This window comes from Triticum aestivum, chromosome 2A (genome assembly GCF_018294505.1).
Source record: "Triticum aestivum cultivar Chinese Spring chromosome 2A, IWGSC CS RefSeq v2.1, whole genome shotgun sequence".
NCBI lineage: Eukaryota > Viridiplantae > Streptophyta > Magnoliopsida > Poales > Poaceae > Triticum > Triticum aestivum.
The window spans coordinates 2,941,875-2,964,827 of record NC_057797.1 but is presented as its reverse complement, the minus strand read 5'-3'; the positions used below and the strand labels follow the sequence as shown (position 1 = coordinate 2,964,827).

The window sequence follows — 22,953 nt, the reverse complement described above, 5'->3', positions numbered from 1 at the left end:
GCAGACAGCCTTCTTTGCTTCGTACGTACTCTCGGGCAATTCGTTGTCCTTTGGAAGCATATCCTTTATCATTACCAGCAACTTTCCAAATCCCTTGTCAGATACACCATTCTCTGCCTTCCATTGCAGCAATTCCAGTGTGGTGCCCAGCTTTTTCTTGTCACCTACGCAATTCGGGTACAATAAATTTTTGTGATCCTCTAACATGCGCTGCAACTTCTTCTTCTCCAAATCACTTGCGCAGTTTCTCTTTGCATCGGCAATGGCCCGACCTAGATCATCAACGGGCTCATCTGATGCCTCTTCTTCAGCTTCTTCCCGCATTGCCGGCTCAGCTTCTTCCCGCATTACCGGCTCAGTTTCTTCCCCCATTGTTGTATCATCGTATTCAGGAAACCCATGGCCAGGATAGCTGTCGTCGTCCTCTTCTTCTTCATTGTCTTCCATCATAACCCCTCTTTCTCCGTGCTTGGTCCCAACATTATAATGGGGCATGAAACCGGACTTAAACAGGTGGACGTGAATGGTTCTTGACGTAGAGTAATTGTGACCATTCTTACAGCGAGCACATGGACAAGGCATAAAACCATCCGCCCGCTTGTTTGCCTCAGCCGCAAGCAGAAAAGTATGCACGCCCTCAACGAACTGGGGAAAGCATCGGTCATCGTACATCCATTGCCGGCTCATCTTCATTACACAACACCGAATAGACCAAATTAATACAAGTTCATACATAAAGTTCATACAAGACTTAAATGCAACAAACAAATAACTCTCTAGCTAAAGCATTTAAATGCAACAACAAATACGATCAAGATCGCAACTAAGGTAACAATGGATCCAACAGCATAATGATACCAAGCCTCACTATCGATGGCATATTTTTTAATCTTTCTAATCTTCAAGCGCATTTTCTCCATCTTGATCTTGTGATCATGATGATATCGGCAACATGCAACTCCAATTCCATCTTCTCCCCCTCAATTCTTTTCAATGTTTCTTTCAAGTACTCGTTTTCTCTTTCAACTAAATTTAACCTCTCGACAATAGGGTCGGTTGGAATTTCAGGTTCACATACCTCCTAGAAAAAATTGCATATAAATCAAATACTAGCATATATATATATATATATATATATATATCCTCCCAAATTACTAAACTCATAAATTAATCACTATATAAATCATTGCAAGAGCTAATCTAGCAATGAGAGATGAAAGGACAAATTTGCTAACCTTTGTGATCATTTCAATGGATGGGGGCCTTCAAATCTTGACAAAATTTGGGCAAAATGTGTAATGAGCTCGAGAGGAAGAGGGGAAGAACAGAGAGGAGAGGGGAAAGGGGAAGAACAGAGCGAGCTCGGGTGGACGAAGGGTTTATGTAGCACGACCTTTAGTACCGGTTCGTGCCAAGAACCGGTACTAAAGGGGATGGAGGGGCCCCAGTCTGACAACATACTGCCACCACTCTCATTAGTACCGGTTTGTGGCACGAACCGGTGCTAAAGGTTCGCCACGAACCGGTACTAATGAAATCGGCCCGGCTAGCCGTTGGAACCGGCACTAATGTATACATTAATGCCGGCTCAAATACAAACCGGCACTAATGTGCTTCACGTTTGACCCTTTTTCTACTAGTGCTCACAAGTCTTTGTCGTCGTTGGTCTAGGTGGGTCTACTTGGTCAAGTCTTTGCGTCATATTTTAGCTGAGTTGCTTCTTGCTTGGTCAAGTCTCTACGCCGTCGCCGAGTTTTGATGTTTTTCTACCTCGTATTCAACGAACTGCTTAATTTCATATTTTCTTGACGTGCTTTCTATATTCATGTGATCCGGATCCCTGCTGTCCACATGGGCTAACATGGCCTCCCTTAATGTATATCCCCCATCCTAACGCACACAAGACAGAACACACACACACAATCGAGCTCCTCAAACTCACATTCTCGGCGGCGAGCCAAATGGAAGGCGGTGGTGTCCAGATCATCTCCAGACGCATGGTCAAGCCGGAGTATGAGAAGAGCTCAGTGTCGCCGGAGCCTCAGACCGTCCACCTCACGCCATGGGACCTGCGGCGCATCACCGTGGGCTACATCCAGGAAGGAGTCCTCCTACCCAAGCCTCCGGCCAGTTGCGTCCAACACCTCGCGTCGTCCTTCGCACGCGCCTTGGGCCGCTTCTACCCCCTTGCCTGCCGCTTCGCCGTCGCGCCAGCGGCCAGTGCCGGCGCTCCGAAGGGTCTGACGATCTCGCTCTGCTGTGGGGACGAAGGTGCCAAATTCGTCCATGCCGTGGCGCCCGAGGTCGACGTATCCGACATCTCCGGCCCGCTCCGGGTCATCCCGCGCGTTGTCTCCTCTTTCTTCCCTCTCAAAGGGATGCTTAGCACGGACGCGGCCGTTGACCCCAGCCGGCCGCTCCTGGCCGTACAGGTCACTGAGCTCGCCGACGGCGTCTTCGTCGCCATGTCGCTCAGCCACGCGGCCGCGGACGGCACGACGTTGTGGGACCTCTTCAACACATGGTCGAAGATGATCCGAAGCGGCCACGACGGCAATAGCAGAAACATATTCACAGCAGCGCCATTGTCATTCGAAAGGTGGTTCCACGACGGCTGCCCCGTGCCGATCCCTCTGCCCTTTGCCAAGATGCAGGGCATGGCGAGGCGGTTTGAGTGCCCGCCGGTGCAGGAATGCTCGAGTTTACCGTCTCATAGAACTACCATTTTCAAAAAAATGACTCATAACTACGAAAATATTCTAATTTTGTGACTAAAATGGTCAGTTTAGACGATTTAAACACGTTTATGATATCCGGGGACCACCCGTCAGGGCTGACGTGGCGGCAAAGTCAATTTCGTTTATTTTGACCGTTACGTTGACTGTTATTACAAGTGGAGCCCACCTGTTAGCGTCACTCTTCTTCTTCCTCCTCCTTCTCCTTTCTCTCTCTTCCACCACCACCTCACGCACCCCTCGGTCCTCGCTCGCTAGCTACATTTCCACTACCAAATCGACCACCACCGAGTCCTCCGGCGAGATTCTCCGCCACCTCTCCGGCCCCCTCCGCCGCTCCCACTCCACCGCCGCGTCGCGCCCCGCCTGGGCGATGGTCTACCAGATCTCGACGTTGGAGGAATCGGCGCGAGGCGCGTCCCTCTCGCTCGCCCCGCCCCCGCTCCCCTCCCGCGTCACCGTCCTCAAGCGGGCCTTCGCTCTGGACGCCCTCCCGGCCGCCGACCGCCGCTTCATCAACGTCTTTGGCAGCGGCGTCCTCGCCGCGAGCGGCCATGGCCTCCTCCTGCTCGGCGCCTACAAGAACCGCGCCAAGGCCTTTGAAATGTTCGAGGGCCGGGCCCCGACCGCCGCCCCTTTCGAGGTCCTCGACCAGGTGTACGAGCGCTGGTGCTGCTCCGACCCGATGAGGCTTGCCCGCTTCGTCTGCAACCCCGTCACCGGCGAGATGGCGCGCCTCCCGGACTTCGAAGGCGCGTTTACGCCTTCGCCATGTCCACGGGCCTCCTCACCCACGCCGACGGCGGGCACGGGCCGCCCAGGAGTTACGCCGCCGCGCAGCTCAGCATGGTCCACCGCGGACGCCGATTCCTGTTGCTCCGGCTCACTTCAGAGACTGGAAAGTGGGAGGAATTGCGTAATGATTGATGCTGACAGGTGGGCCCCACTTGTAACACTAGTAGAAAAGGGGGCAAAGGTCCAGGCCGGGTCAGCCCATTAGTCCCGGCTCAGTCTAGAACCGGGACCAATGGGGGCATTGGACCCGGTTCGTGAGCCCAGGGGGCCGGCCGGGCCACGTGGGCCATTGGTCCTGGTTTGTCTGGACCTTTTGGTCCCGATTGGTGGGACGAACCGGGACCAATGGGCCTGGCTCCTGGCCCACCACCATTGGTCCCGGTTGGTGGCCTAAACCGGGACCAAAGGCTCCCCTTTAGTCCCGGTTCATGCCACGAACCGGGACCAATGAGGTGCCTATATATACCCTCGCCCGCGAGCAGAGCACTGCAGTGCTCTGTTTTTCTCTGGCCGGCGAGGGGAGGGGTTTGTGGTGCTCTAGCTCACCTCCTATACACATGAGGTGTTCGATGAAATGCCCGAGCCAAACTAGTTAAGTTTTGTCCTCTCGAAGCTCGACCTCAAAGCTCCATTTTCCTCGAGATTTCTCTAGATTTAGCGGTCCGTCACGCCCCACCCCCGTCTTCACCGCCGTCGATCACCCGCGCCGATCTCATCACCGACACCACCGTGGTGAGCCTCTTGTTCTTATCTTCTTTCTGAAAGGAAAAATATTCTTACTTGTATGTTTAGATAGATACTTGCATCATTTTCTTACTTTTATTATTGCATCTTATATAGTGCGATGGTTTTGGTATCCGCCCCCGTCGGCCCTCGTCCTGTCTATGATTCGGATGTGGTATATATATTATCTTTATAACTATTGGTTCATTTATTGTTTATGAAAATTATGTCGACCAACGTGACATAGATTTTATTTATCTAGGATGTATGTGAACCGGAAATTCCAACCGACCCTATTGTCGAGAGGTTAAATTTAGTTGAAGAAGAAACCAATTTCTTGAAGGAAAAAATAAAAAAATTGAGGAGAAGAAGATGATATTGGAGTTGCATGTTGCGGATGTCGTCGATGATCACAAGATCAAGATGGATGCAATGCGCTTGAAGATTAGAAAGATTAGAAAATATGCCATTCATACCGAGACTTGGTATCATTATGCCATTGGATCAATTGTTACCTTGGTTGCGATTATGATCGCCTTTTATTTTTGCATTAAAATGTTTTACATAGTTTCAATGTATGGTTTAATTAATTAGATGCTCTGGAGAGCTATATGTTGTTAGATGAGAACTATGTATGTACTTTGGTTTTAATGTGATGATGAACTTCTATTAATTTGGACACTTAATTATATATAATGCACGCAGATGAACCGGCAATGGATGTACGGTGACAGACACACCTTCGAATACATTAAGGGCGTGCATGAGTTTCTCGATGCGGCTGAGGCAAACAAGCAGAATGGTTTTATGTGTTGTCCATGCACTGAATGTGGGAATACGAGGTCTTACTCTAACCGGAAAATCCTTCACTCCCACCTGCTTTACAAGGGTTTCATGCCACACTATAATGTTTGGACGAGGCACGGAAGAAATAGGGGTTATGATGGAAGACGACGAAGAAGAAGAGTACGATGACAACTATGTGCCCCCTGAATACCGTGATGCTGCAACGGGGGGAGCTGGTGAAGATCAAGAGGAACCAGACGATGTGCCCAATTATGCTGCAACAGGTGAAGCTGCTAAAGATCAAGAGGAACCAGATGATGTGCCCGATGATGATGATCTCCGCCGGGTCATTGTCGATGCAAGGACGCAATGCGAAAGTCAAAAGGAGAAGCTGAAGTTCGATCGCATGTTAGAGGATCACAAAAAAGGGTTGTACCCCAATTGCGAAGATGGCAACACGCTCGATACCATACTGGAATTGCTGCAGTGGAAGGCAGAGAATGCTGTGCCTGACAAAGGATTTGAGAAGCTACTGAAAATATTGAAGAAGAAGCTTCCAAAGAATAACGAATCGCCTGACAGTACATACGCAGCAAAGAAGGTCGTATGCCCTCTAGGATTGGAGGTGGAGAAGATACATGCATGCCCTAATGACTGCATCCTATACCGTGGTGCATACAAGGATCTGAACGCATGCTCGGTATGCGGTGCATTGCGGTATAAGATCAGACGAGATGACCCTGGTGATGTTCACGGCGAGCCCCACAGGAAGAGGGTTCCTGCGAAGGTGATGTGGTATGCTCCTATAATACCATGGTTGAAACGTCAGTTCAGAAACGGAAAGCATGCCAAGTCGATGCGATGGCACAGTGAGGACCATAAGAAAGACGGGAAGTTGAGACACCCGCTGACGGGTCGCAGTTGAGAAAAATTGAGAGAAAGTGCTGGGATGAGTTTGCAAAGGACCCAAGGAACGTATGGTTTGCTTTAAGCGCGGATGGCATTAATCCTTTTGGGGAGCAGAGCAGCAATCACAGCACCTGGCCTGTGACTCTATGTATGTATAACCTTCCTCCTTGGATGTGCATGAAGCGGAAGTTCATTATGATGCCAGTTCTCATCCAAGGCCCTAAGCAACCCAGCAACGACATTGATGTGTACCTAAGGCCATTAGTTGAAGAACTTTTACCGCTGTGGAATGGAAACGGTGTACGTACGTGGGATGAGCACAGACAAGAGGAATTTAACCTAAAGGCGTTGCTGTTCGTGACCATCAACGATTGGCCCGCTCTCAGTAACCTTTCAGGACAGACAAACAAAGGATACCACGCATGCACACACTGTTTAGATGACACTGAAAGTATATACCTGGACAAATGTAGGAAGAATGTGTACCTGGGCCATCGTCGATTTCTTCCGACCAACCATCAATGTCGAAAGAAAGGCAAGCATTTCAAAGGCGAGGCAGATCATCGGAAGAAGCCCGCCATGCGTACCGGTGATCACGTACTTGCTATGGTCAATGATTTACACGTAGTCCTTGGAAAGGGTCCCGGCGCACTAGCTGATCCGAATGACGCTGAGGGACACGCACCCATGTGGAAGAAGAATCTATATTTTGGGACCTACCCTACTGGAAAGACCTAGAGGTCCGCTCTTCAAAAGACGTGATGCACGTGACGAAGAACCTTTGTGTGAACCTGCTAGGCTTCTTGGGCATGTATAGAAAGACAAAAGATACACCTGAGGCACGGGAGGACCTGCAACGTTTGCACGAAAAAGACGGCATGCCTCCGAAGCAGTATGAAGGTCCTGCCAGCTACGCTCTTACGAAAGAAGAGAAAGAAATCTTCTTTGAATGCCTGCTCAGTATGAAGGTCCCGACTGGCTTCTCGTCGAACATAAAGGGAATAATAAATATGCCAGAGAAAAAGTTCCAGAACCTAAAGTCTCATGACTGCCACGTGATTATGACGCAACTGCTTCCGGTTGCATTGAGGGGGCTTCTACCGAAAAACGTCCGATTAGCCATTGTGAAGCTATGTGCATTCCTCAATGCAATCTCTTAGAAGGTGATTGATCCAGAAATCGTACCAAGGCTAAGGAGTTATGTGGCGCAATGTCTTGTCAGTTTCGAGCTGGTGTTCCACCATCCTTCTTCAATATCATGACGCATGTCCTAGTTCATCTAGTCGACGAGATTGTCATTCTGGGGCCCGTATTTCTACACAATATGTTCCCCTTTGAGAGGTTCATGGGAGTCCTAAAGAAATATGTCCGTAACCGCGCTAGGCCAGAAGGAAGCATCTCCATGGGCCATCAAACAGAGGATGTCATCGGGTTTTGTGTTGACTTCATTCCTGGCCTTAAGAAGATAGGTCTCCCTAAATCGCGGTATGAGGGGAGACTGACTGGAAAAGGCACGCTAGGAGCGGACTCAATAATATGCAGGGACGGGCATTCTTGGTCTCAAGCACACTACACAGTTCTACAGAACTCTACCTTGGTGACCCCGTATGTCGATGAACACAAGAACAGTCTGCGCTCCAAACACCCAGAGCAGTGCAACGACTGGATTACATGTGAACACATTAGGACTTTCAGCAGTTGGTTGGAAGCACGTCTCAGAGGTGACAACACTGTTGTGATGAGTTGTACTTGTTGTCTAGGGGACCATCTATGACTGTATTGATTTACAAAGGATACGAGATAATGGGAATACATTTTACACGATTGACCAAGATCAAAAGAGCACCAACGAAAACAGCGGTGTCCGCTTTGATGCAACAACCGAGAAGGGAAATGACACATATTATGGTTACATAGTGGACATATGGGAACTTGACTACGGACAAGATTTTAAGGTCCCTTTGTTTAAGTACAAATGGGTCAATCTGTCAAGAGGCGGGGTACATGTAGACCCACAGTACGGAATGACAACAGTCGATCTGAAAAATCTTGGGTACACTAACGAACCGTTCGTCCTAACCAATGATGTGGCACAGGTTATCTATGTGAAGGACGTGTCTACCAGACCGAGAAAAAGAAAAGATAAGGAAACGAATACATCATACGATGAGCCAAAGCGCCACATAGTTCTTTCAGGAAAAAGGGACATCCTGGGAGTGGAGGGCAAGACAGACATGTTTGAAAATTATGAAAAGTTTCATGAAATTCCTCCCTTCAATGTCAAGGCTGACCCAGGCATCCTGATAAACAATGAAGATTATCCATGGTTACGACGCAATAAGCAAATGACACAAACGAAGAAAAAGTGAAGACTTTCTCCCACAACTATTATGATGATACCATGCCAAATTTGTAACACACGAGTATGCTATGCCCACTTTTTCAGAGTTCATTTGAAAACTATGAATTTAGGTCGAATTTTCTCTATAGGTGCATCTATGTTCATTTTTTTAGTAAAGTTAATCACAAACTTGTGATTCACACAAATTTGAAAGAATTCAAATTTTAACTATTCAAATTTGAAAACTAATGGCACTAACAGAAAGTTTATAATTTTTCTACAACTAATGGCACTAACAGAAAGTTTATAATTTTGCTGACCTAAAAGCAAAAAGAATTAAAAAATAAAGCAAGAAACAAAAGAAAATAAATAATATAGAAAACAAAACAAAAAAACTGGAAAAAAAAATAAAAATAGCAACAATAAGTATTTTGTTGTAAGTAGAAACAAAATAAAATAAATAAAGCAACAAAGAAAACAAAAAAACTAAAAATGTGTTTTCAAATTTGAAAACTAATGGCACTAACAGAAAGTTTATAATTTTTCTAAAACTAAAAGCAAAAAGAATTAAAAAATAAAGAAAAAAACAAAAGGAAATAAATAATGCAGAAAACAAAACAAAAAAACTGGAAAAAAATAGGGCTCGCCCCTGGCCCATGACCATTAGTCCCGGTTTGTGCCACAAACCGGGACTAAAGGGTTGGCCCTCGTTGCACCCGGAGTTTAGTCCCACCTCGCCAACCGAAGGGCGCCCACACCTGTTTATAAGCCCGTCCCTCTCTGCGTTGTTGAGCTCCTCTCAAAGTGAAAATAGATGCCCCTATACAGGAAATTGGACCTAAATTCATAATGAATTTCTCTGAAATTCATGGAAATTGATTATGAATTTAGGTTTAATTTTCTCTATAGTTGCATCTATGTTCACTAACAGAAAAGTTTATAATTTTTGTGACCTAAAAGAAAAAAGAAATCACTAAAAAACTATAAGTATTTAGTTCTAAGTAGAAATGAAAAAATAAATAGCAAAAAAGAAAAAAAATGCCTATAATATTTGTTATGACTAACTAAAATTACCAAATTGAGAATAATGATAAAACACAGTAATATTAAATAGCAGGAAAAAGATTGACTCAAAAATAAATTTTTATAGTAAAGTTATTCATAAACTAGTGATTCACACAAATTTTAAAAAATTCAAATTTAAACTATGTAAATTTTAAAACTAATGCCACTAACAGAAAGTTTATAATTTTTGTGACCTAAAATAAAAAATAAATCACTACAAAACTATAAGTATTTAGTTCTAAGTAGAAATGAAAAAATAAATAGCAAAAAAGAAAAAAATGCCACCTACTGGTCCACCACGGCCTGAATACAACTAGAAACCCAACCATGGGCCAGGATTCAGGCCCCCAGCAGGCCCAGTAGGCCCACAGGCATTGCAGTGACATATTAGGTCCGAAAGCCTGCAGTTGAGAGGAGCTCGAGAGGGTGGGCGCAGCAGCGCTTATAAACCACTTTCGAGCCCTCTCAACTAGCGAGGTGGGACTAAACTTTTGGGTGCGGGGCAGCACAAGGCCATTGGTCCCGGTTGGTGGGACGAACCGGGACCAAAGGGCGGCATTGGTCCTAGTTTGTGCCACGAACCGGGACCAATGCCCCCCTTTAGTCCCGGTTGGTGCCACCAACCGGGACCAAAGGACGCCGTGCCACCAACCGGGACCAAAGGACGCCGATTTCCGCCCTTTGGGCTGCTGAAAAGAGGCCTTTGGTCCCGGTTGGTGGCACCAACCGGGACTAAAGGGCGGCATTGGTCCCGGTTTGTGCCACGAACCGGGACCAAAGGCCTGGGTATATAAGTAGCACTTAGGAAAATTTGACGAACTCATCGCCAGTTGCCTCCCGGTCCGCCCGATGACGCCGAGCTCATCGACGCCGCCAGGCTGCCCAAATCGACGCCGTCCGCTGCCCCAACGCCGCCCGCCGCCCAGGCGCCGTCCGCACGCCGCCCCGACACCGTCCGCGCGCCCCCGTCGTCGCCCGCACCGCCCCCGCCGACGCCGTCATCGTCGCCCGCGCCCGTCGTCGCCATCGCCGTCGCCCGTGCTCGTCGTCGCCGTCGCTGCGGGGAAGCACCACGCCGGCTCCCGCGACTCATCCCCGAGGCCGTTCATCCTCCGCCGCACCGATTCCGGCCGGCGACCTCGACCGCTCCCCGCGCTGTGAGCCCCTGCCTCCTCCCATTTCCTTCTCATTGTTGTCCCCGCACGTCATCCGTAAGCGCGCGCCACCGCCAACCATCGTCGCCGTCGCCGTATGATGCTCTGTATATGCTCACTGTATGTATGTATGTATGTATGTTCAGTGTATAATGCTCTGTATATGCTGTATAATTCTCGTTTTTGCATTTTTTTTGTTACCAAGAAAAAGGTCTATTTTTGGTGATATGTATGTTCATATGCTCATTAATATTTAAAAAATGTTCATATGCAAAGAATTATTTTTGGATGAAATGAGATGAGATGAGACGATGTGTTTTGTGTTGGAGAAGAAAAGAGGAAGAAGGAAGAAGGAAGAAGAAGGAAAAGAGGGTCAAGGGGGGGGGGGTCGATATACCCCCTCCCCGATAACATTTTTTCCATGTATATATGCAAAAGTTACATTTTTAGAAAAGTTTTATATATCTACCTAGGAAAGGAAGAAGAAGAAAAAGAATGAGAGGAAAAAGGAAATAAGAAGAGGAAGAAAGGAGAAGAAGAGGAGAGGAAGAAGAGGAGAAATAAATAAGAAGAAGAAAAAAGAAGAAAAAGAAGAGGAGAAGAACAAAGGGATAGAGGAGAAGAAGAGAAAATAGAATATATTCTATTTTTTCTTCTTCTCCTCTATTCCTTTCTTCTTCTCCTCTCTTTTTCTTCTTTTTTTTCTTCGATCTTCTCCTCTATTCCTTTCTTCTTCTCCTCTATTCCCTCTCCCGATAACTTCAACACGAGCGGGGGTCGATATACCCCTCGGATAACTTCGACATGAGGGGCGGTCGATATATATACCCCCTCTCGACTGTGATAACTTATACCGCGGGAGCACCCCCTGACCCTCTCGGTCGACCAAAACTCTCGAGGACACCAAAACCCTAGAAAAAAACGATGTCGGTCTCCTACCCCCTCCCGTCGCGCCCCTACCCGACAAACTCTTTCGAGGCCACCCCAAACCCTTGAAGCGTTGATGAGGCCACCCCAAACCCTAGAGAAGCAGCGTCGAGGCCACTAATTAATATATATGATTCCTTACTATGATTAGCTAGCTAGTTCTACGTTTGCCACTAATATATCCATCTGACATGTTTGAATAATAATTGCCATGTTGTAAATATTTGTAGAAACTATGGACACCGCCCGAGACGAAGCAAAAGAAGCGTTGTTGAGGGACATAACCGCAGAAGGAAGTGATGCCGTCTCGTTGTTTCTCAACGACACCGATGGTCTGGAAGGAGAGGGTGAAGAAGCTGGCTCCGGTGACCTAATGCCGGTGCAAGAAGGAGACCGTGATGACGGCTCCGGTGACCGAACCGAGTCCGGCCAGGTATATATATTAGTTAAGCCTATGCTGACTAGCTAATTGATGCATTCATTGTTTTGGTATGTACACATATTAATTAAGTCTTTATTCTTTTTTTATAGCCCTCCGGATCAAGCACAACTGAGGTAAAGGGACGAGGCCCGAAGAAAAAGTTGAGCTCGGATGAAAGGTTTGAGATCATAGCAATCGCGCCCGACGGCCAACCGATTGAACCCATCCGAACAAAGAACGCATTTGTTGCTCAGTGCGGGGTTCTGGTTAGGGACAAGATCCCGATCAGCATCCAGCAATGGTTAAAGCCGGCTACAGAAGACCCTGAGGTGTCTTACGTCAATGATATGCAGAAAAATGATCTCTGGACTGAGCTGAAGTCAAATTTCACCCTACCACCAGAGGACGATCCGGAGAAGCCAGTTAAAGAGCAATTAATCAAGTCTTTTGCTCTTAAGAGGATGGCAGACCTATTCAGGAGGTGGAAGAAAGAGCTGAATGGGTTTGTCAATAAAAAAGAGACACCGGAATTCAAGGGCAGATATGAGAAGATCAGAGATCACTGGCCCGCATTTGTGGCCAACAAGACATCGGAAAAGAGTAAGAAGATGTCGGCGACAAACAAGAAAAATGCTGCGAAGAAGAAGCATCACCATCGCACGGGGTCAGGTGGCTACCTCGTAGCCCGGCCTAAGTGGGCCAAGGCTGAGAATGATCTGGTTGAAAAAGGGATCGAACCAGAGACAATGAACTGGCCAGACTGTTGCCGGACTTGGTTCTTCGGGGCTGGCGGAACCTTGGACCCTGTAACAGGGAAGTGCATTTGGACGGACGAGCAACTTGACATACCCTTGAAGAAGCTTCGGTACTATATCGCTGCAGCGCAGAAAGGGACGTTCCTTCCAGACAGAGAGAACGACGAGCTCACAAAGGCCCTCGGAAATCCTGAGCATCCTGGACGGACATGAGGCACGCCAAGCTCCATTCCGTGGAAGGCTGGGTTTCCGGACGCAGGCGGTTACAAAAGCCACGAGAGGAGGAAAAAAGTGCAGCAGACCGAACTGCATGCGCTGCACGCAAGGGTACAAGCGATAGAGGAACGAGAAGCAAATCGTAGCAAACGACTTGCCGAAGCTTCCCCTGAAGCTAGCCCGCCATCTCAGCAGAGAAGCAGTGTGGCTTCCACCGAGCTGCTTCAGCCGGAGCTTGTCTTGACGGCTCCTGCCAGCTATCCCGTGGATGCTATCACGGAGGCTCAAAATTGCCACCTTATGACGCAATGGATTAATATGAAGGTCAAGGCGGCTGTTGGCTCTGTTTTTCCTAATGAACCCGGCGCAACTTTTCACTGCTGGCCGATTCCAAAAGGATATGCTAAGGTGATGGTGGATGAAATAACGGAGGGATTTGAGGACCTCCCGCTTGACCACCGTACCGGAGAAGGGGAGACTCGGCTGGGTTCTTCTCTGAAGACTCCATGCCTATGGCGGAAGGAGCTCATCAACCTTCCGAACTGGACGCCTCCGCCTCCTCCTCCTCCTCCGGCGAGTCAGGGCACTTCGCCTCCTCCACCGCCTCCTCCTTCGGCGAGTGACGATTAGGACCCTCGGTCGGCTCCTTCTCCGGCGCGTGGCGGCACTCTGCCTCCTTCTCCGCCTGCGCTGGCGCGCCCGAGTAGCCAGCCTCCTCCTTCTCCGCCTCGTCAGCAAGGGCGGAAGAGACCCGCCGTCGCTCCGGCAGCTGCTCCGGCGCGTCGTAGTCCTTCTCCTCCGCCTCATAAGCAAGTAAAGAAGACAGCCGCTCCGTCTGTTCGGCCGGCGTCTAGCAGTACAGCTAGAGGTGGGAGGACATACAGATTCGGTCCTTCTCTGAAGAGTCCACAGAAGTTACCATACGAGAGGACCCCGTAGGAGAACGCGAAGATCGCGCGAACCAAAGTGGATGACTGGTTTCAAGGGTTGAAAGCAAAGAGACATCCACCTCCGGAGGAGAAGGTAGATCCGGTGAAAGTGAAGCGCACTCTGGCTGCCCTGGCAAAACCAACCAAGTCTCCGCCGAAAGGCAACTATGAGCACATTATTGCAAAGACATGGGCCGAAGCGGAGCGGTCGGGAAGTACAGTCAGTGATCAAAGGATGAAAGAACGACGACCAGCTGGGAAATAAATTGCCCAGCTCGGTGAACAAGCGAAGCAATCGTGCCCCCGCTCAAGGTGCCTAGCGACATCGTCGATCCGAGGATGGTGCCCGGTTATAGCAATCTTGACGATTACCTGCCCGACGATGTACATTATGATCCCATGGAGGTGCAGATACACAGATACGAGTATGGGAAGCCTCTCGTCAAAGATGAAAAATCTCTAATAACGATGATGCGAAGATTGCATGATTGGTACTTGAAAATCTGTAGAGAGTCTGGGGGAGGAGTACTTTGTATGCGAGAGTTAAACCGGAGCATGACCTCGTTGGAATTGAATTGTTGCCTATTCCATTTGAGGAGTTCTATCAGTTTTTCAATCAATTGGCCCTCGATAAAGCAACGGTCACCTGCTACTGTCTGTAAGTACTACTACTTCTGTCATTAAGTCTATCTATATAGTTCAGCTCTTTCATTGCATGTATTTATAATTATCCTCACTATATTATGCAGATTGAAGATCGCTGAATTGAAGAAAAGACAAATCGGTGATATTGGGTTCGTTAACACATATCTCACAGATGCAACTGAGGTTGAACATCGTCCCGAAGATACCGAGGCCAACTTGCTACGATCATTCAAAATAAATGAAAACAAAGATATAATACTCTTTCCTTACAACTTCAAGTGAGTGTTACTGTCTTGTGCATATTCGGTTTCCCTTATATATTAGTCCAGGTTATAGCAATGTAATTGATGAGTTATGCATGCGTGTGCAGGTACCACTATATTCTCCTAGAGATTAGGCTTGAGCAGGGAGTAGTAACTGTCTTGGACTCTAAACGAAAAGATCCCAAGGAGTATGCGGACATGACTGAAATCCTCAAGAAGTAAGTTAAATCGATCATTATACACCATATCAGCAACTTTGTTCATTTCCTGATATCAAGTAATTGTTTTCTTTGTCCGGCAGGGTTTGGAGAAAATTCACCAGAAAAGCTCCGGGACTGCCGAAGGAGCTGGAATTTAGACACCCGAAAGTAAGTACTATAGTAGCATGTTCCGTGCAGCTCCTAGAGTGATTCAAGCGCTAGTTTCATCAAAACCATTTGGCATTCTTGCTTATTAGTTTGATTGACCTCTATTTTCTTGTAAAGTGGTTGTGGCAGGAATAAGGGAATGATTTATGTGGATACTACGTCTGCGAGTCCATCCGCCACACGACCTGTGACCGGGGGGGGGGGGCTACTCTGCCGAACAATATGAACTGCGTAAATAACAATATTCACAATTTTATTTTATTACCATCATTTGTGTTGAGTTTCATTCATTCATATATATATATGTATTGACCCCCTTGTTTAAATTAGATGTTCCGGATGCGGGATGAACTCCTAGCACCAGATCGCATGTGAGCAATTCAAGAGGAATTGACGACATTATTTCTTGACCACGTGATCGCTGAAGACGGAGAATACTATGTGGACCATGCGTCCGTAATTTAGGAGATTATATTTGTAAGAGATAATTATTGTATATATGTAGCCGGTAGTGTCGGATAGATATACGAGAACTTGTTGTTTGACCAATCTCTCGGAGAAGGAGAGGTGGTCAATATCACTTCTCTCTGTATGCATATATGTTCATGACGATCTTCTCCTTCCTTCGTTTGCTTACTAGCTAGCTAGCATGTCTAGTCCTCTCTATATGTATGTAGTACGTAGTGTCGACCAAGCACGGACATAAGAGAGGACACTTCTCTCTATTAATTAGCTATCTAACACAATATATACCTAAATTAACCCCCCAAAACCCCCAACCCCCCCCCCCCCTTCAAAAAAAAAACAAAAACCCCAGCCACAGAAATGCTGACGCGTGGAGGCCTATTGGTCCCGGTTGGTGCCACCAACCGGGACCAAAGGCCCTCCTGCCTGGGCTCAGCGCGCAGGCCACGTGGAGGCCCATCTGTCCCGGTTCTGGTTAGAACCGGGACTAAAGGGTCAGGGCATTAGTAACGACCCTTTAGTCTCGGTTCTGGAAGCGGGACAAAAGGCCCTTATGAACCGGGACAATAGGCCTGTTTTCTACTAGTGTATTAATAGTCAATGTAACGGTCAAAATAAACGGAGTTGACTTTGCTGCCACATCAGCTCTGACGAGTGGGTCCTGCATGTCATAAACGTGTTTAAATCGTCTAAACTGACCATTTTACAAAAGTGATAGTTTTTAGTCACAAAATTAAAAAAATTGGTAGTTATCAGTAATTTTTTTGAAAATGGTAGTTCTAATGTGGTAGTTTTTTTGTCAAATACTTGGAATGCTCCATCCATTTCTCCCCGGAGAGCATAAAGAAGCTCAAGGCCAAAGCGAATGCCGAGATGGCCGGCACGGCCACGGCCACCATATCGTCCTTGCAGGCCCTGCTAGCGGTGTGTCGAGCCCGGGGGCTAGCGCCGGACCGGGAGACGAGGTTCCTCCTCCCCGTCGGATGCAGGACACGGGTGAAGGGCATTCCACAAGGTTACGTGGGCAACGCGATTGCAGGAGCAGCTGCTAGGCACCCAGTCGGCGAGATCCTGGGGAACGGCCGGCTGGGCTGGACGGCCTGGCTACTCAACCGTACCGTGGCTTCGGTCGACGAGGCGATGGTGAGAGACGAGCTCGTGTCTTGGTCGAAAAACCCCAGCTTAAGATACTCGCCTGACTTACGTGGAGATCCTGCCATTGTGATATTGAGCGGCTCGCCGCGGTTTGATGTGTATGGCAATGACTTTGGCTGGGGCAGGCCGCTGGGCGTCCGGACTGGCCCGGGAAACAAGCTGGACGGGTTGATCACGGTTTTTGAGGACGGCAGAGGGGCCGGGGGCATGGAACTGGAGGTCTGCCTCGCTCCTCATGTCCTCGCCAGGCTCGTCGCCAACCAAGAGCTGTTGAACCCATCGGTGTCAATGTCGTCACCGGAGAACTGGGGACTTCGTATTTTTGCTGGTGTTGTGCACCGGTGGGGTTTGTGCGTGTTAGAACTAATCTTGTTATTAGTGCATACGATTAGATATGTTTATATTATGCTTGTAGTTGAGCTGTGGTTATGTGTGCACGTCAGGTTGTGTTCACGTGCACAAGGCAATGCTAATTATGCATGGTAGTTAGATGCATGCGTTAAAGCTCCGCGAGTCTGACGGCCGAGTTGCGTGCAGATGGAGCAAGAATCGGACGCATAAGTTGTGGCATGCGCCAATTCAGCTAGAGGCCTGCAAAAACTTGGAAGCAACTCAAGCAGGGACGTGTGTGTGCTGTTAGTCAGTTGAGTAATAACCGGACCAAGCCAATGTGTGTGGCTGGCCATTGTGTGTGCATGCAGGACGAGACTTGCCTGCTCCCCCAACGTGCTCCCATCCGTGCTCCCGCATAGGTGGCATGATTTAATTGGAACAAGATAAGGCCCGACCCCACCCCCTTAAAATCAGGGGGGAAGATGATTAGATTAGAAAGAAAAAGGAGAAAAAGACAGCCGTAGGATGGAGTGGGAGCACGGATGGGAGCATGGCGAGGGAGCAGGCAAGCCGGATCCGTGCATGCATGGCAGAAGTGGTGCGTGTGTGTGCATGCAGCTAGGTAGTTAGTTAGTGGGTCAAAGTAGTGGCGTGAGTTTAGATGGCATGGGTGCTTGCCGTGTGTATAAATAGTCATTTCAGTCAATGAGTAAAGAGGCCGGGAGGCTGAGAAAAGATGTAGCACTTGTGATTGCCAAGGAAGTGCCTCACGGCAAAGCTGGCTGGTTTTCTTCCTTGGTACATGTGTGGGTGTGGGTGTTCCTGTGTGTTTGAGAGAAACAAAGAGTGAGTTTAGAGGTAGAAGAAGAAGCTGCGCCGCGAGAGGCGGTGCCAACAGTGCATCCATGCGTTGTAGGCTAAGCGGCGGCAATGACCACGCCGGTGACCTTTTATCTTCCAATCTCAGTTCCGTTGTGCTAGCATATACTCCAGTGCCGCGGCGAGGTTTGGGAAGTTTGTTTAGGAGTGGGTCGACATCTGCTGCTTCTTCGGTTTGTGCTGCCAGCGGCTTTTGTCGAGGAATGGTTCAACCGGATCCAGGTTTGAGGATGACGTCCGGCATCCCTGTGTTTCTTGTTCGACTACATCGGTTGAGGACGAAGGTGCCGGGGTCCGAGGGGCATGGAGAAGACCTCCGGCCGACGAGCCACAAGGTACTCGATCTTGCCACCACCGGCGAGTTGCATAATCGGCTCACAAAGCACTTGCTACAATGGTGCTCCCTCGGTCTTGGGTGCACTGGCGGCTTCAGTTTACAGAGGAAAACGATGGTGTTGCAGTTTGCTGGGATCTTCAAGGACTAATTTGTATTATTTCTTTCTCGAGGGTCCTTTTTGCAATGTTTCCGTGCGGTTCTGTAACTGTTTACCTATATAATGGATGCCTGACTACTGTCTCAAAAAAAAAGCACCGTCTTAGTTGTCACCTAAATAAATTTCTTTGCCTCACTCATACTAACAAATCAAACAACGACATATTTTGTTCTCAAAATTTCCACACATAATTTTTGACAGATACCAATCAAAAGGATGAAGACTAAAATGGTTTATCATTTGAATTCTTTCAAAATAAAAATCAAACAAAGATTACTATTTTTTCTCAGAATTTAGTCTCATTTGTACCCTCTATTTCTATAAGGAAATAAAATAATATAAATATTACAGCTTTCTGCTCTAAAAGTCTTAACCCCTTCAGGTCAAGGCCCACACCCATGGCATGGCCATTGACGAGGCCCGGCACCTCTCCCGCGCAGCACCAAGTGCCGAGAGGGCGGGCACTGCCGCAACAGACTTCCCACGTCCAGTCGCCCTCTTCACCGATGCCGGTACCTTTCCTCTACCACCACTCTCCTTTGTGTACCACTTCCCCGGAAATTAGGGTGGCAGCATCCCTAGTCTTCTATGGAGCGTGAAGAAAATTGGCGTCCTATACGTATTTATCTATCTTGACTTTAAAAGTTCTATTGATACGGACAGGCTACCTGTTCAATGTTGGTTTATATACAAAAACAATCCAACTTGCCCCAACAATAGATAGCTAACCTAACGCACCAAGGCGCTCGCTTAAAACCATATGTTAAATATTTATTTTGTTAGTTTTTTAGACAAAATTTATTAGTTTGGTGACGGCAAATCAAATGATGGCCGGCAGCAGTACGGGCCAAATTTAGTCTGTTAGCCCACTAATTTCCCCCACCTAGGTAGGTAGCTACAGACAACTTAAGTTAGTTCCCTCAAAATAAAATAGATGAATATAAAGCGTTCACTATGTTATTGTTGTGGCGGCTAACAAGCTACTAACAACTTTTCCTTGTTAACATGAACCAACCAATGTATAGATGAGACTGCAAGAAATAGCTAGACTACATGTATCATACTACCAACTCTTGGTACTGTTGTCTTAATTTATATTTTGTTGTGTTTGCTATAACTTAATATGATGCGCATTTGGTTAGAGGAAACCATATGTTAAATAAATGATGTCATTAGGTGATGGCATCTTGTGGAGTAGCATCCTAGTTGGATGCATTCGCAGCAAACCAAATGATGACCTGTGGAGTGAATATACCAGAGCATCCTAGTTGTTTTTCTTCCATAGCAGTCGCAAATTCTTCTCCCCTTTGGACAATGGTGGGAGGCCAGATAGTTCGACAGAGTAGGTCACTGCGAGTCACTGGACACCGGGTAGAATTTCCTCTTGCCTTATATACAGGTCACGTATTTGGCTTGGACACCGGTCAGCCGGCCAAAATCCAGCGACGCAAGAACGCAGCAATAGCATATCTCGCGTGTAGTGGCCCATCTGGATAGCGACGCACATAAAACGCACGCGCGCGTGCACGTAGAGGGAGGAACTCAAACCTGATCGTCGATTGATTGATCGATCGATATCCCCGTACCTTTGTACGTGTTGTGTGCATCATCTTTGCCCGGCTGCTCGCCAGCCTCCATCTCCCATCGAATGGCCGGCTCGCCGACTGGCAGATCATTGAAATATTACAATAAAATGGTCCTCTACATATCTCAATTTTATCTATTTTTTCAAAATTGTATAACTAGGAAATTCAAAATTAAGTGTATTACAACTGGGAATCGAATTGATGGTATTTGCCAATTTATTGTGATGATTCATGTATATTTGGATTTTTTTCTCGACCGGACACAATGACAAGACACAATGTCCAGTAAGTTTAACTTCACAAACATATCGTACAATTCTGTTAATATGCTTAGTTTGATTGGTTGCGGGGAGAAGCCATGCCTAGTTTATACTTTCTTTCAATCTTCATAAAGGCGTTTAACGATAAAAGTACTTCTCAAATGCAGGTTATCTACATATGTACCGGGACTCTTCGTTTATGATCCTCTCTACAACCCGTGGAGAATCGGGACCTATTTACGGGGGTGTGTACACGATTAGAGGAGACGGAGAGGGATACTTTTATCAAACATGGGTGGCAACATGATCTTAGGATTGGCCCGCCTCCACTTTAGGCGTTATACGGACTCTATCTTTGTATTCCGCCTTTTTATTTTTCGTTTGTGCGAGAGGACTTTGTTTGGCTGTGTGCATCTTAGTTATACACAGTCTGGGTGTAATGCTTAAACCTTTTAAGTAATGAAGCGCCCCTTTTCAAAAAAATAAAGGCCTTTAAACTTTCTTCTTGTAGCAAAATCATCAACTGCATATGTATAGATATTATTTTCATAACAAAGCTCTTAGTGAAAATTCTATAACAAGTTAATTCCGTCTTTCTTATAGCAAGTGCTTCGTCAATGATGATGAAGCGATTTTGCCAAGCACAAAGGGTCCTCGACTGGTTCTATACCCTCAGCCATGGAGGACCACCGTCGGTCCCCTTCCGATGAGGACGAGGATACACAAGATTTCCCTGACCACGAGGATGGGTTCGGTACCGAGGAGGATGATGAGGCATGGGAGACGGGGCATGGGGACGACTTGGCATATGGCACCTCAACGAGAGCGGAGAGGAAACACTCTGTCTGTGGACCGTCGGAGGCACCGAAGGAACCCACGCCCGCCGACCGCCGGCCTCTCCTCGAACCTAGTGGAGACAAGTAAAAGAAGATTTTACAAGTTATTTAGCATATTAATATTTGGACACTCACATATGTTTTTCCTTTTCATTGTGCACGCGTCTTACCGACGGTGGGCACAAGCGCCAGCTGAACCACCACATTGGATCTCTTTTGAAGAACACTTCCCTGGTTCAGTCTAGCTGAGCAAAGACAAGCCGGCGATGCCAGGCTTCAGCTGGGAGCACTACAAAGCCGCTTGGGGTGAGAATAATGTCAGCAAGGCCGACCACATCTAGGTTGATTTTTGGGAATGTACCTCTGTCACTGCATTGATCATTATCCCGATGCTCGGTAATTATTTAACTGCTCTATGCATTGTTGTAGAAGCACTTTAGGTTTGTATCGCGATCGCCACGTCCTCACATCCCAAGCTAAGTCAGATGCGGGCGCAAGGCACAAGCTCAAGTCCCTCCATAAGGAGTCACCCGACGACTCAATCATGTGAGATTGCATGGCTCTAGGTTTGTAGCTTTCATATATGCCATTGTCTTTACATTCTTGAGTCGCAACCTATTTGTGAAGGAACTCGCCATATTACATGCCGCGTTGGAGGCAACCGAGGCCGCACGGGCACAAGCCATGGACGAATAGGATGAACAGCTGCAGGCCAAAGTGGCGGCTAGAGAGAAGCTCGTGGACGCACAGAACAAAAAGAAGAAGGCCGAAGTGGTGGCCAGAGAGAAGCTCGAGGCCGGGTTCCAGGTTATTATTTTTCCCATATAGACAACAGTCCATATTAACCGATTGACCAACTCGGAGAAATGCTGATGTGTCAACCCTCGTCCTCCTCCTGTAGGCGTTTCGGGAAAGTGTTGCGAATATGCCACGTGGCCCTCCTCCTCCTCTAGGATTGTCGTGATGGAGTCGTATCTTCCGTTTTCGTGTGTTTGGGTGGACTATGTTGTATGCACTAGAGGTCGTGCGTTAAACACTCTTATGTATGTTGCAATTGTGAACTTTTGTTGCTATGAGTTTGCGTTTGTATGTGATGTGACTATGAGCTCAATGTCAAACTATATATATGTGCTGTGCTGTCAAATATATATGTGTGGTATGTGCTAGCTGTCAATATATATATATATATATATATATATATATATATATATATATATATATATATATATATATATATATATATATATATATATATATATATAGGAAAATGGGTTAGTATATAGGAAAATGATTGCCGAGTACCCTTCCAAAGGTTCTCGGCAAACCCGCGCCCGACATCATGGAGCCATGAATCACAAACGGCGGGCACCCTTTTACCGGGTACTACCTCTGTCTTGGTTTATTAGTCCCCATAGTATTTTATGCCAAATTTTGATCATAGATTTAACTAAGAAATAATAATGCATGTCATCAAAAATTATATCATTGGATTCGTATTTGAACATAGTTTTTAATGATATTACTTTCTGTTACATGCATCGGCATTTTACTAGTTAAATCTAAGATCAAAATTTAGCACAAAATACAAAAGAGACCACTAATTCAGGACGGAGGTGGTATCTAGCTAGGTTTTGGCTCTCGGTAGCCATCTGGTAAGCCGAGTTTTTCATGTTTACCGAGTCCCTTTGGCCTGACTCTCGATTACGCCCTGCCTCTGCCGTGTCCTAGTGATTACTGAGAGCCGTGCTCGGCTTACCTTGAACACGGCAAACGGACAGGAACTCGTCAGAAGGTCAGTCGTTCCTACTGGACTAGTTGAGTCAACAAGGGAGGGTGCAGATTCTTAATTTGACTGGCACCTTCTTTGGAGGCAATAAATATGCCACCATGCCCACACCACACTGCAGGCAACA

General features: G+C 47.2%; 1 protein-coding gene across 1 annotated transcript; it reads left to right on the top strand.

Moving 5' to 3' along the window:
* Positions 1-1,961: 1,961 nt before the first annotated feature.
* On the top strand, positions 1,962-17,142 carry LOC123186846 (uncharacterized acetyltransferase At3g50280-like). The gene is made up of 3 exons (XM_044598528.1): positions 1,962-2,698; positions 16,310-16,998; positions 17,096-17,142. Exons 1-3 carry the CDS (start codon positions 1,962-1,964, stop codon positions 17,140-17,142), a joined length of 1,473 nt encoding a protein of 490 aa, XP_044454463.1.
* Positions 17,143-22,953: the final 5,811 nt, after the last annotated feature.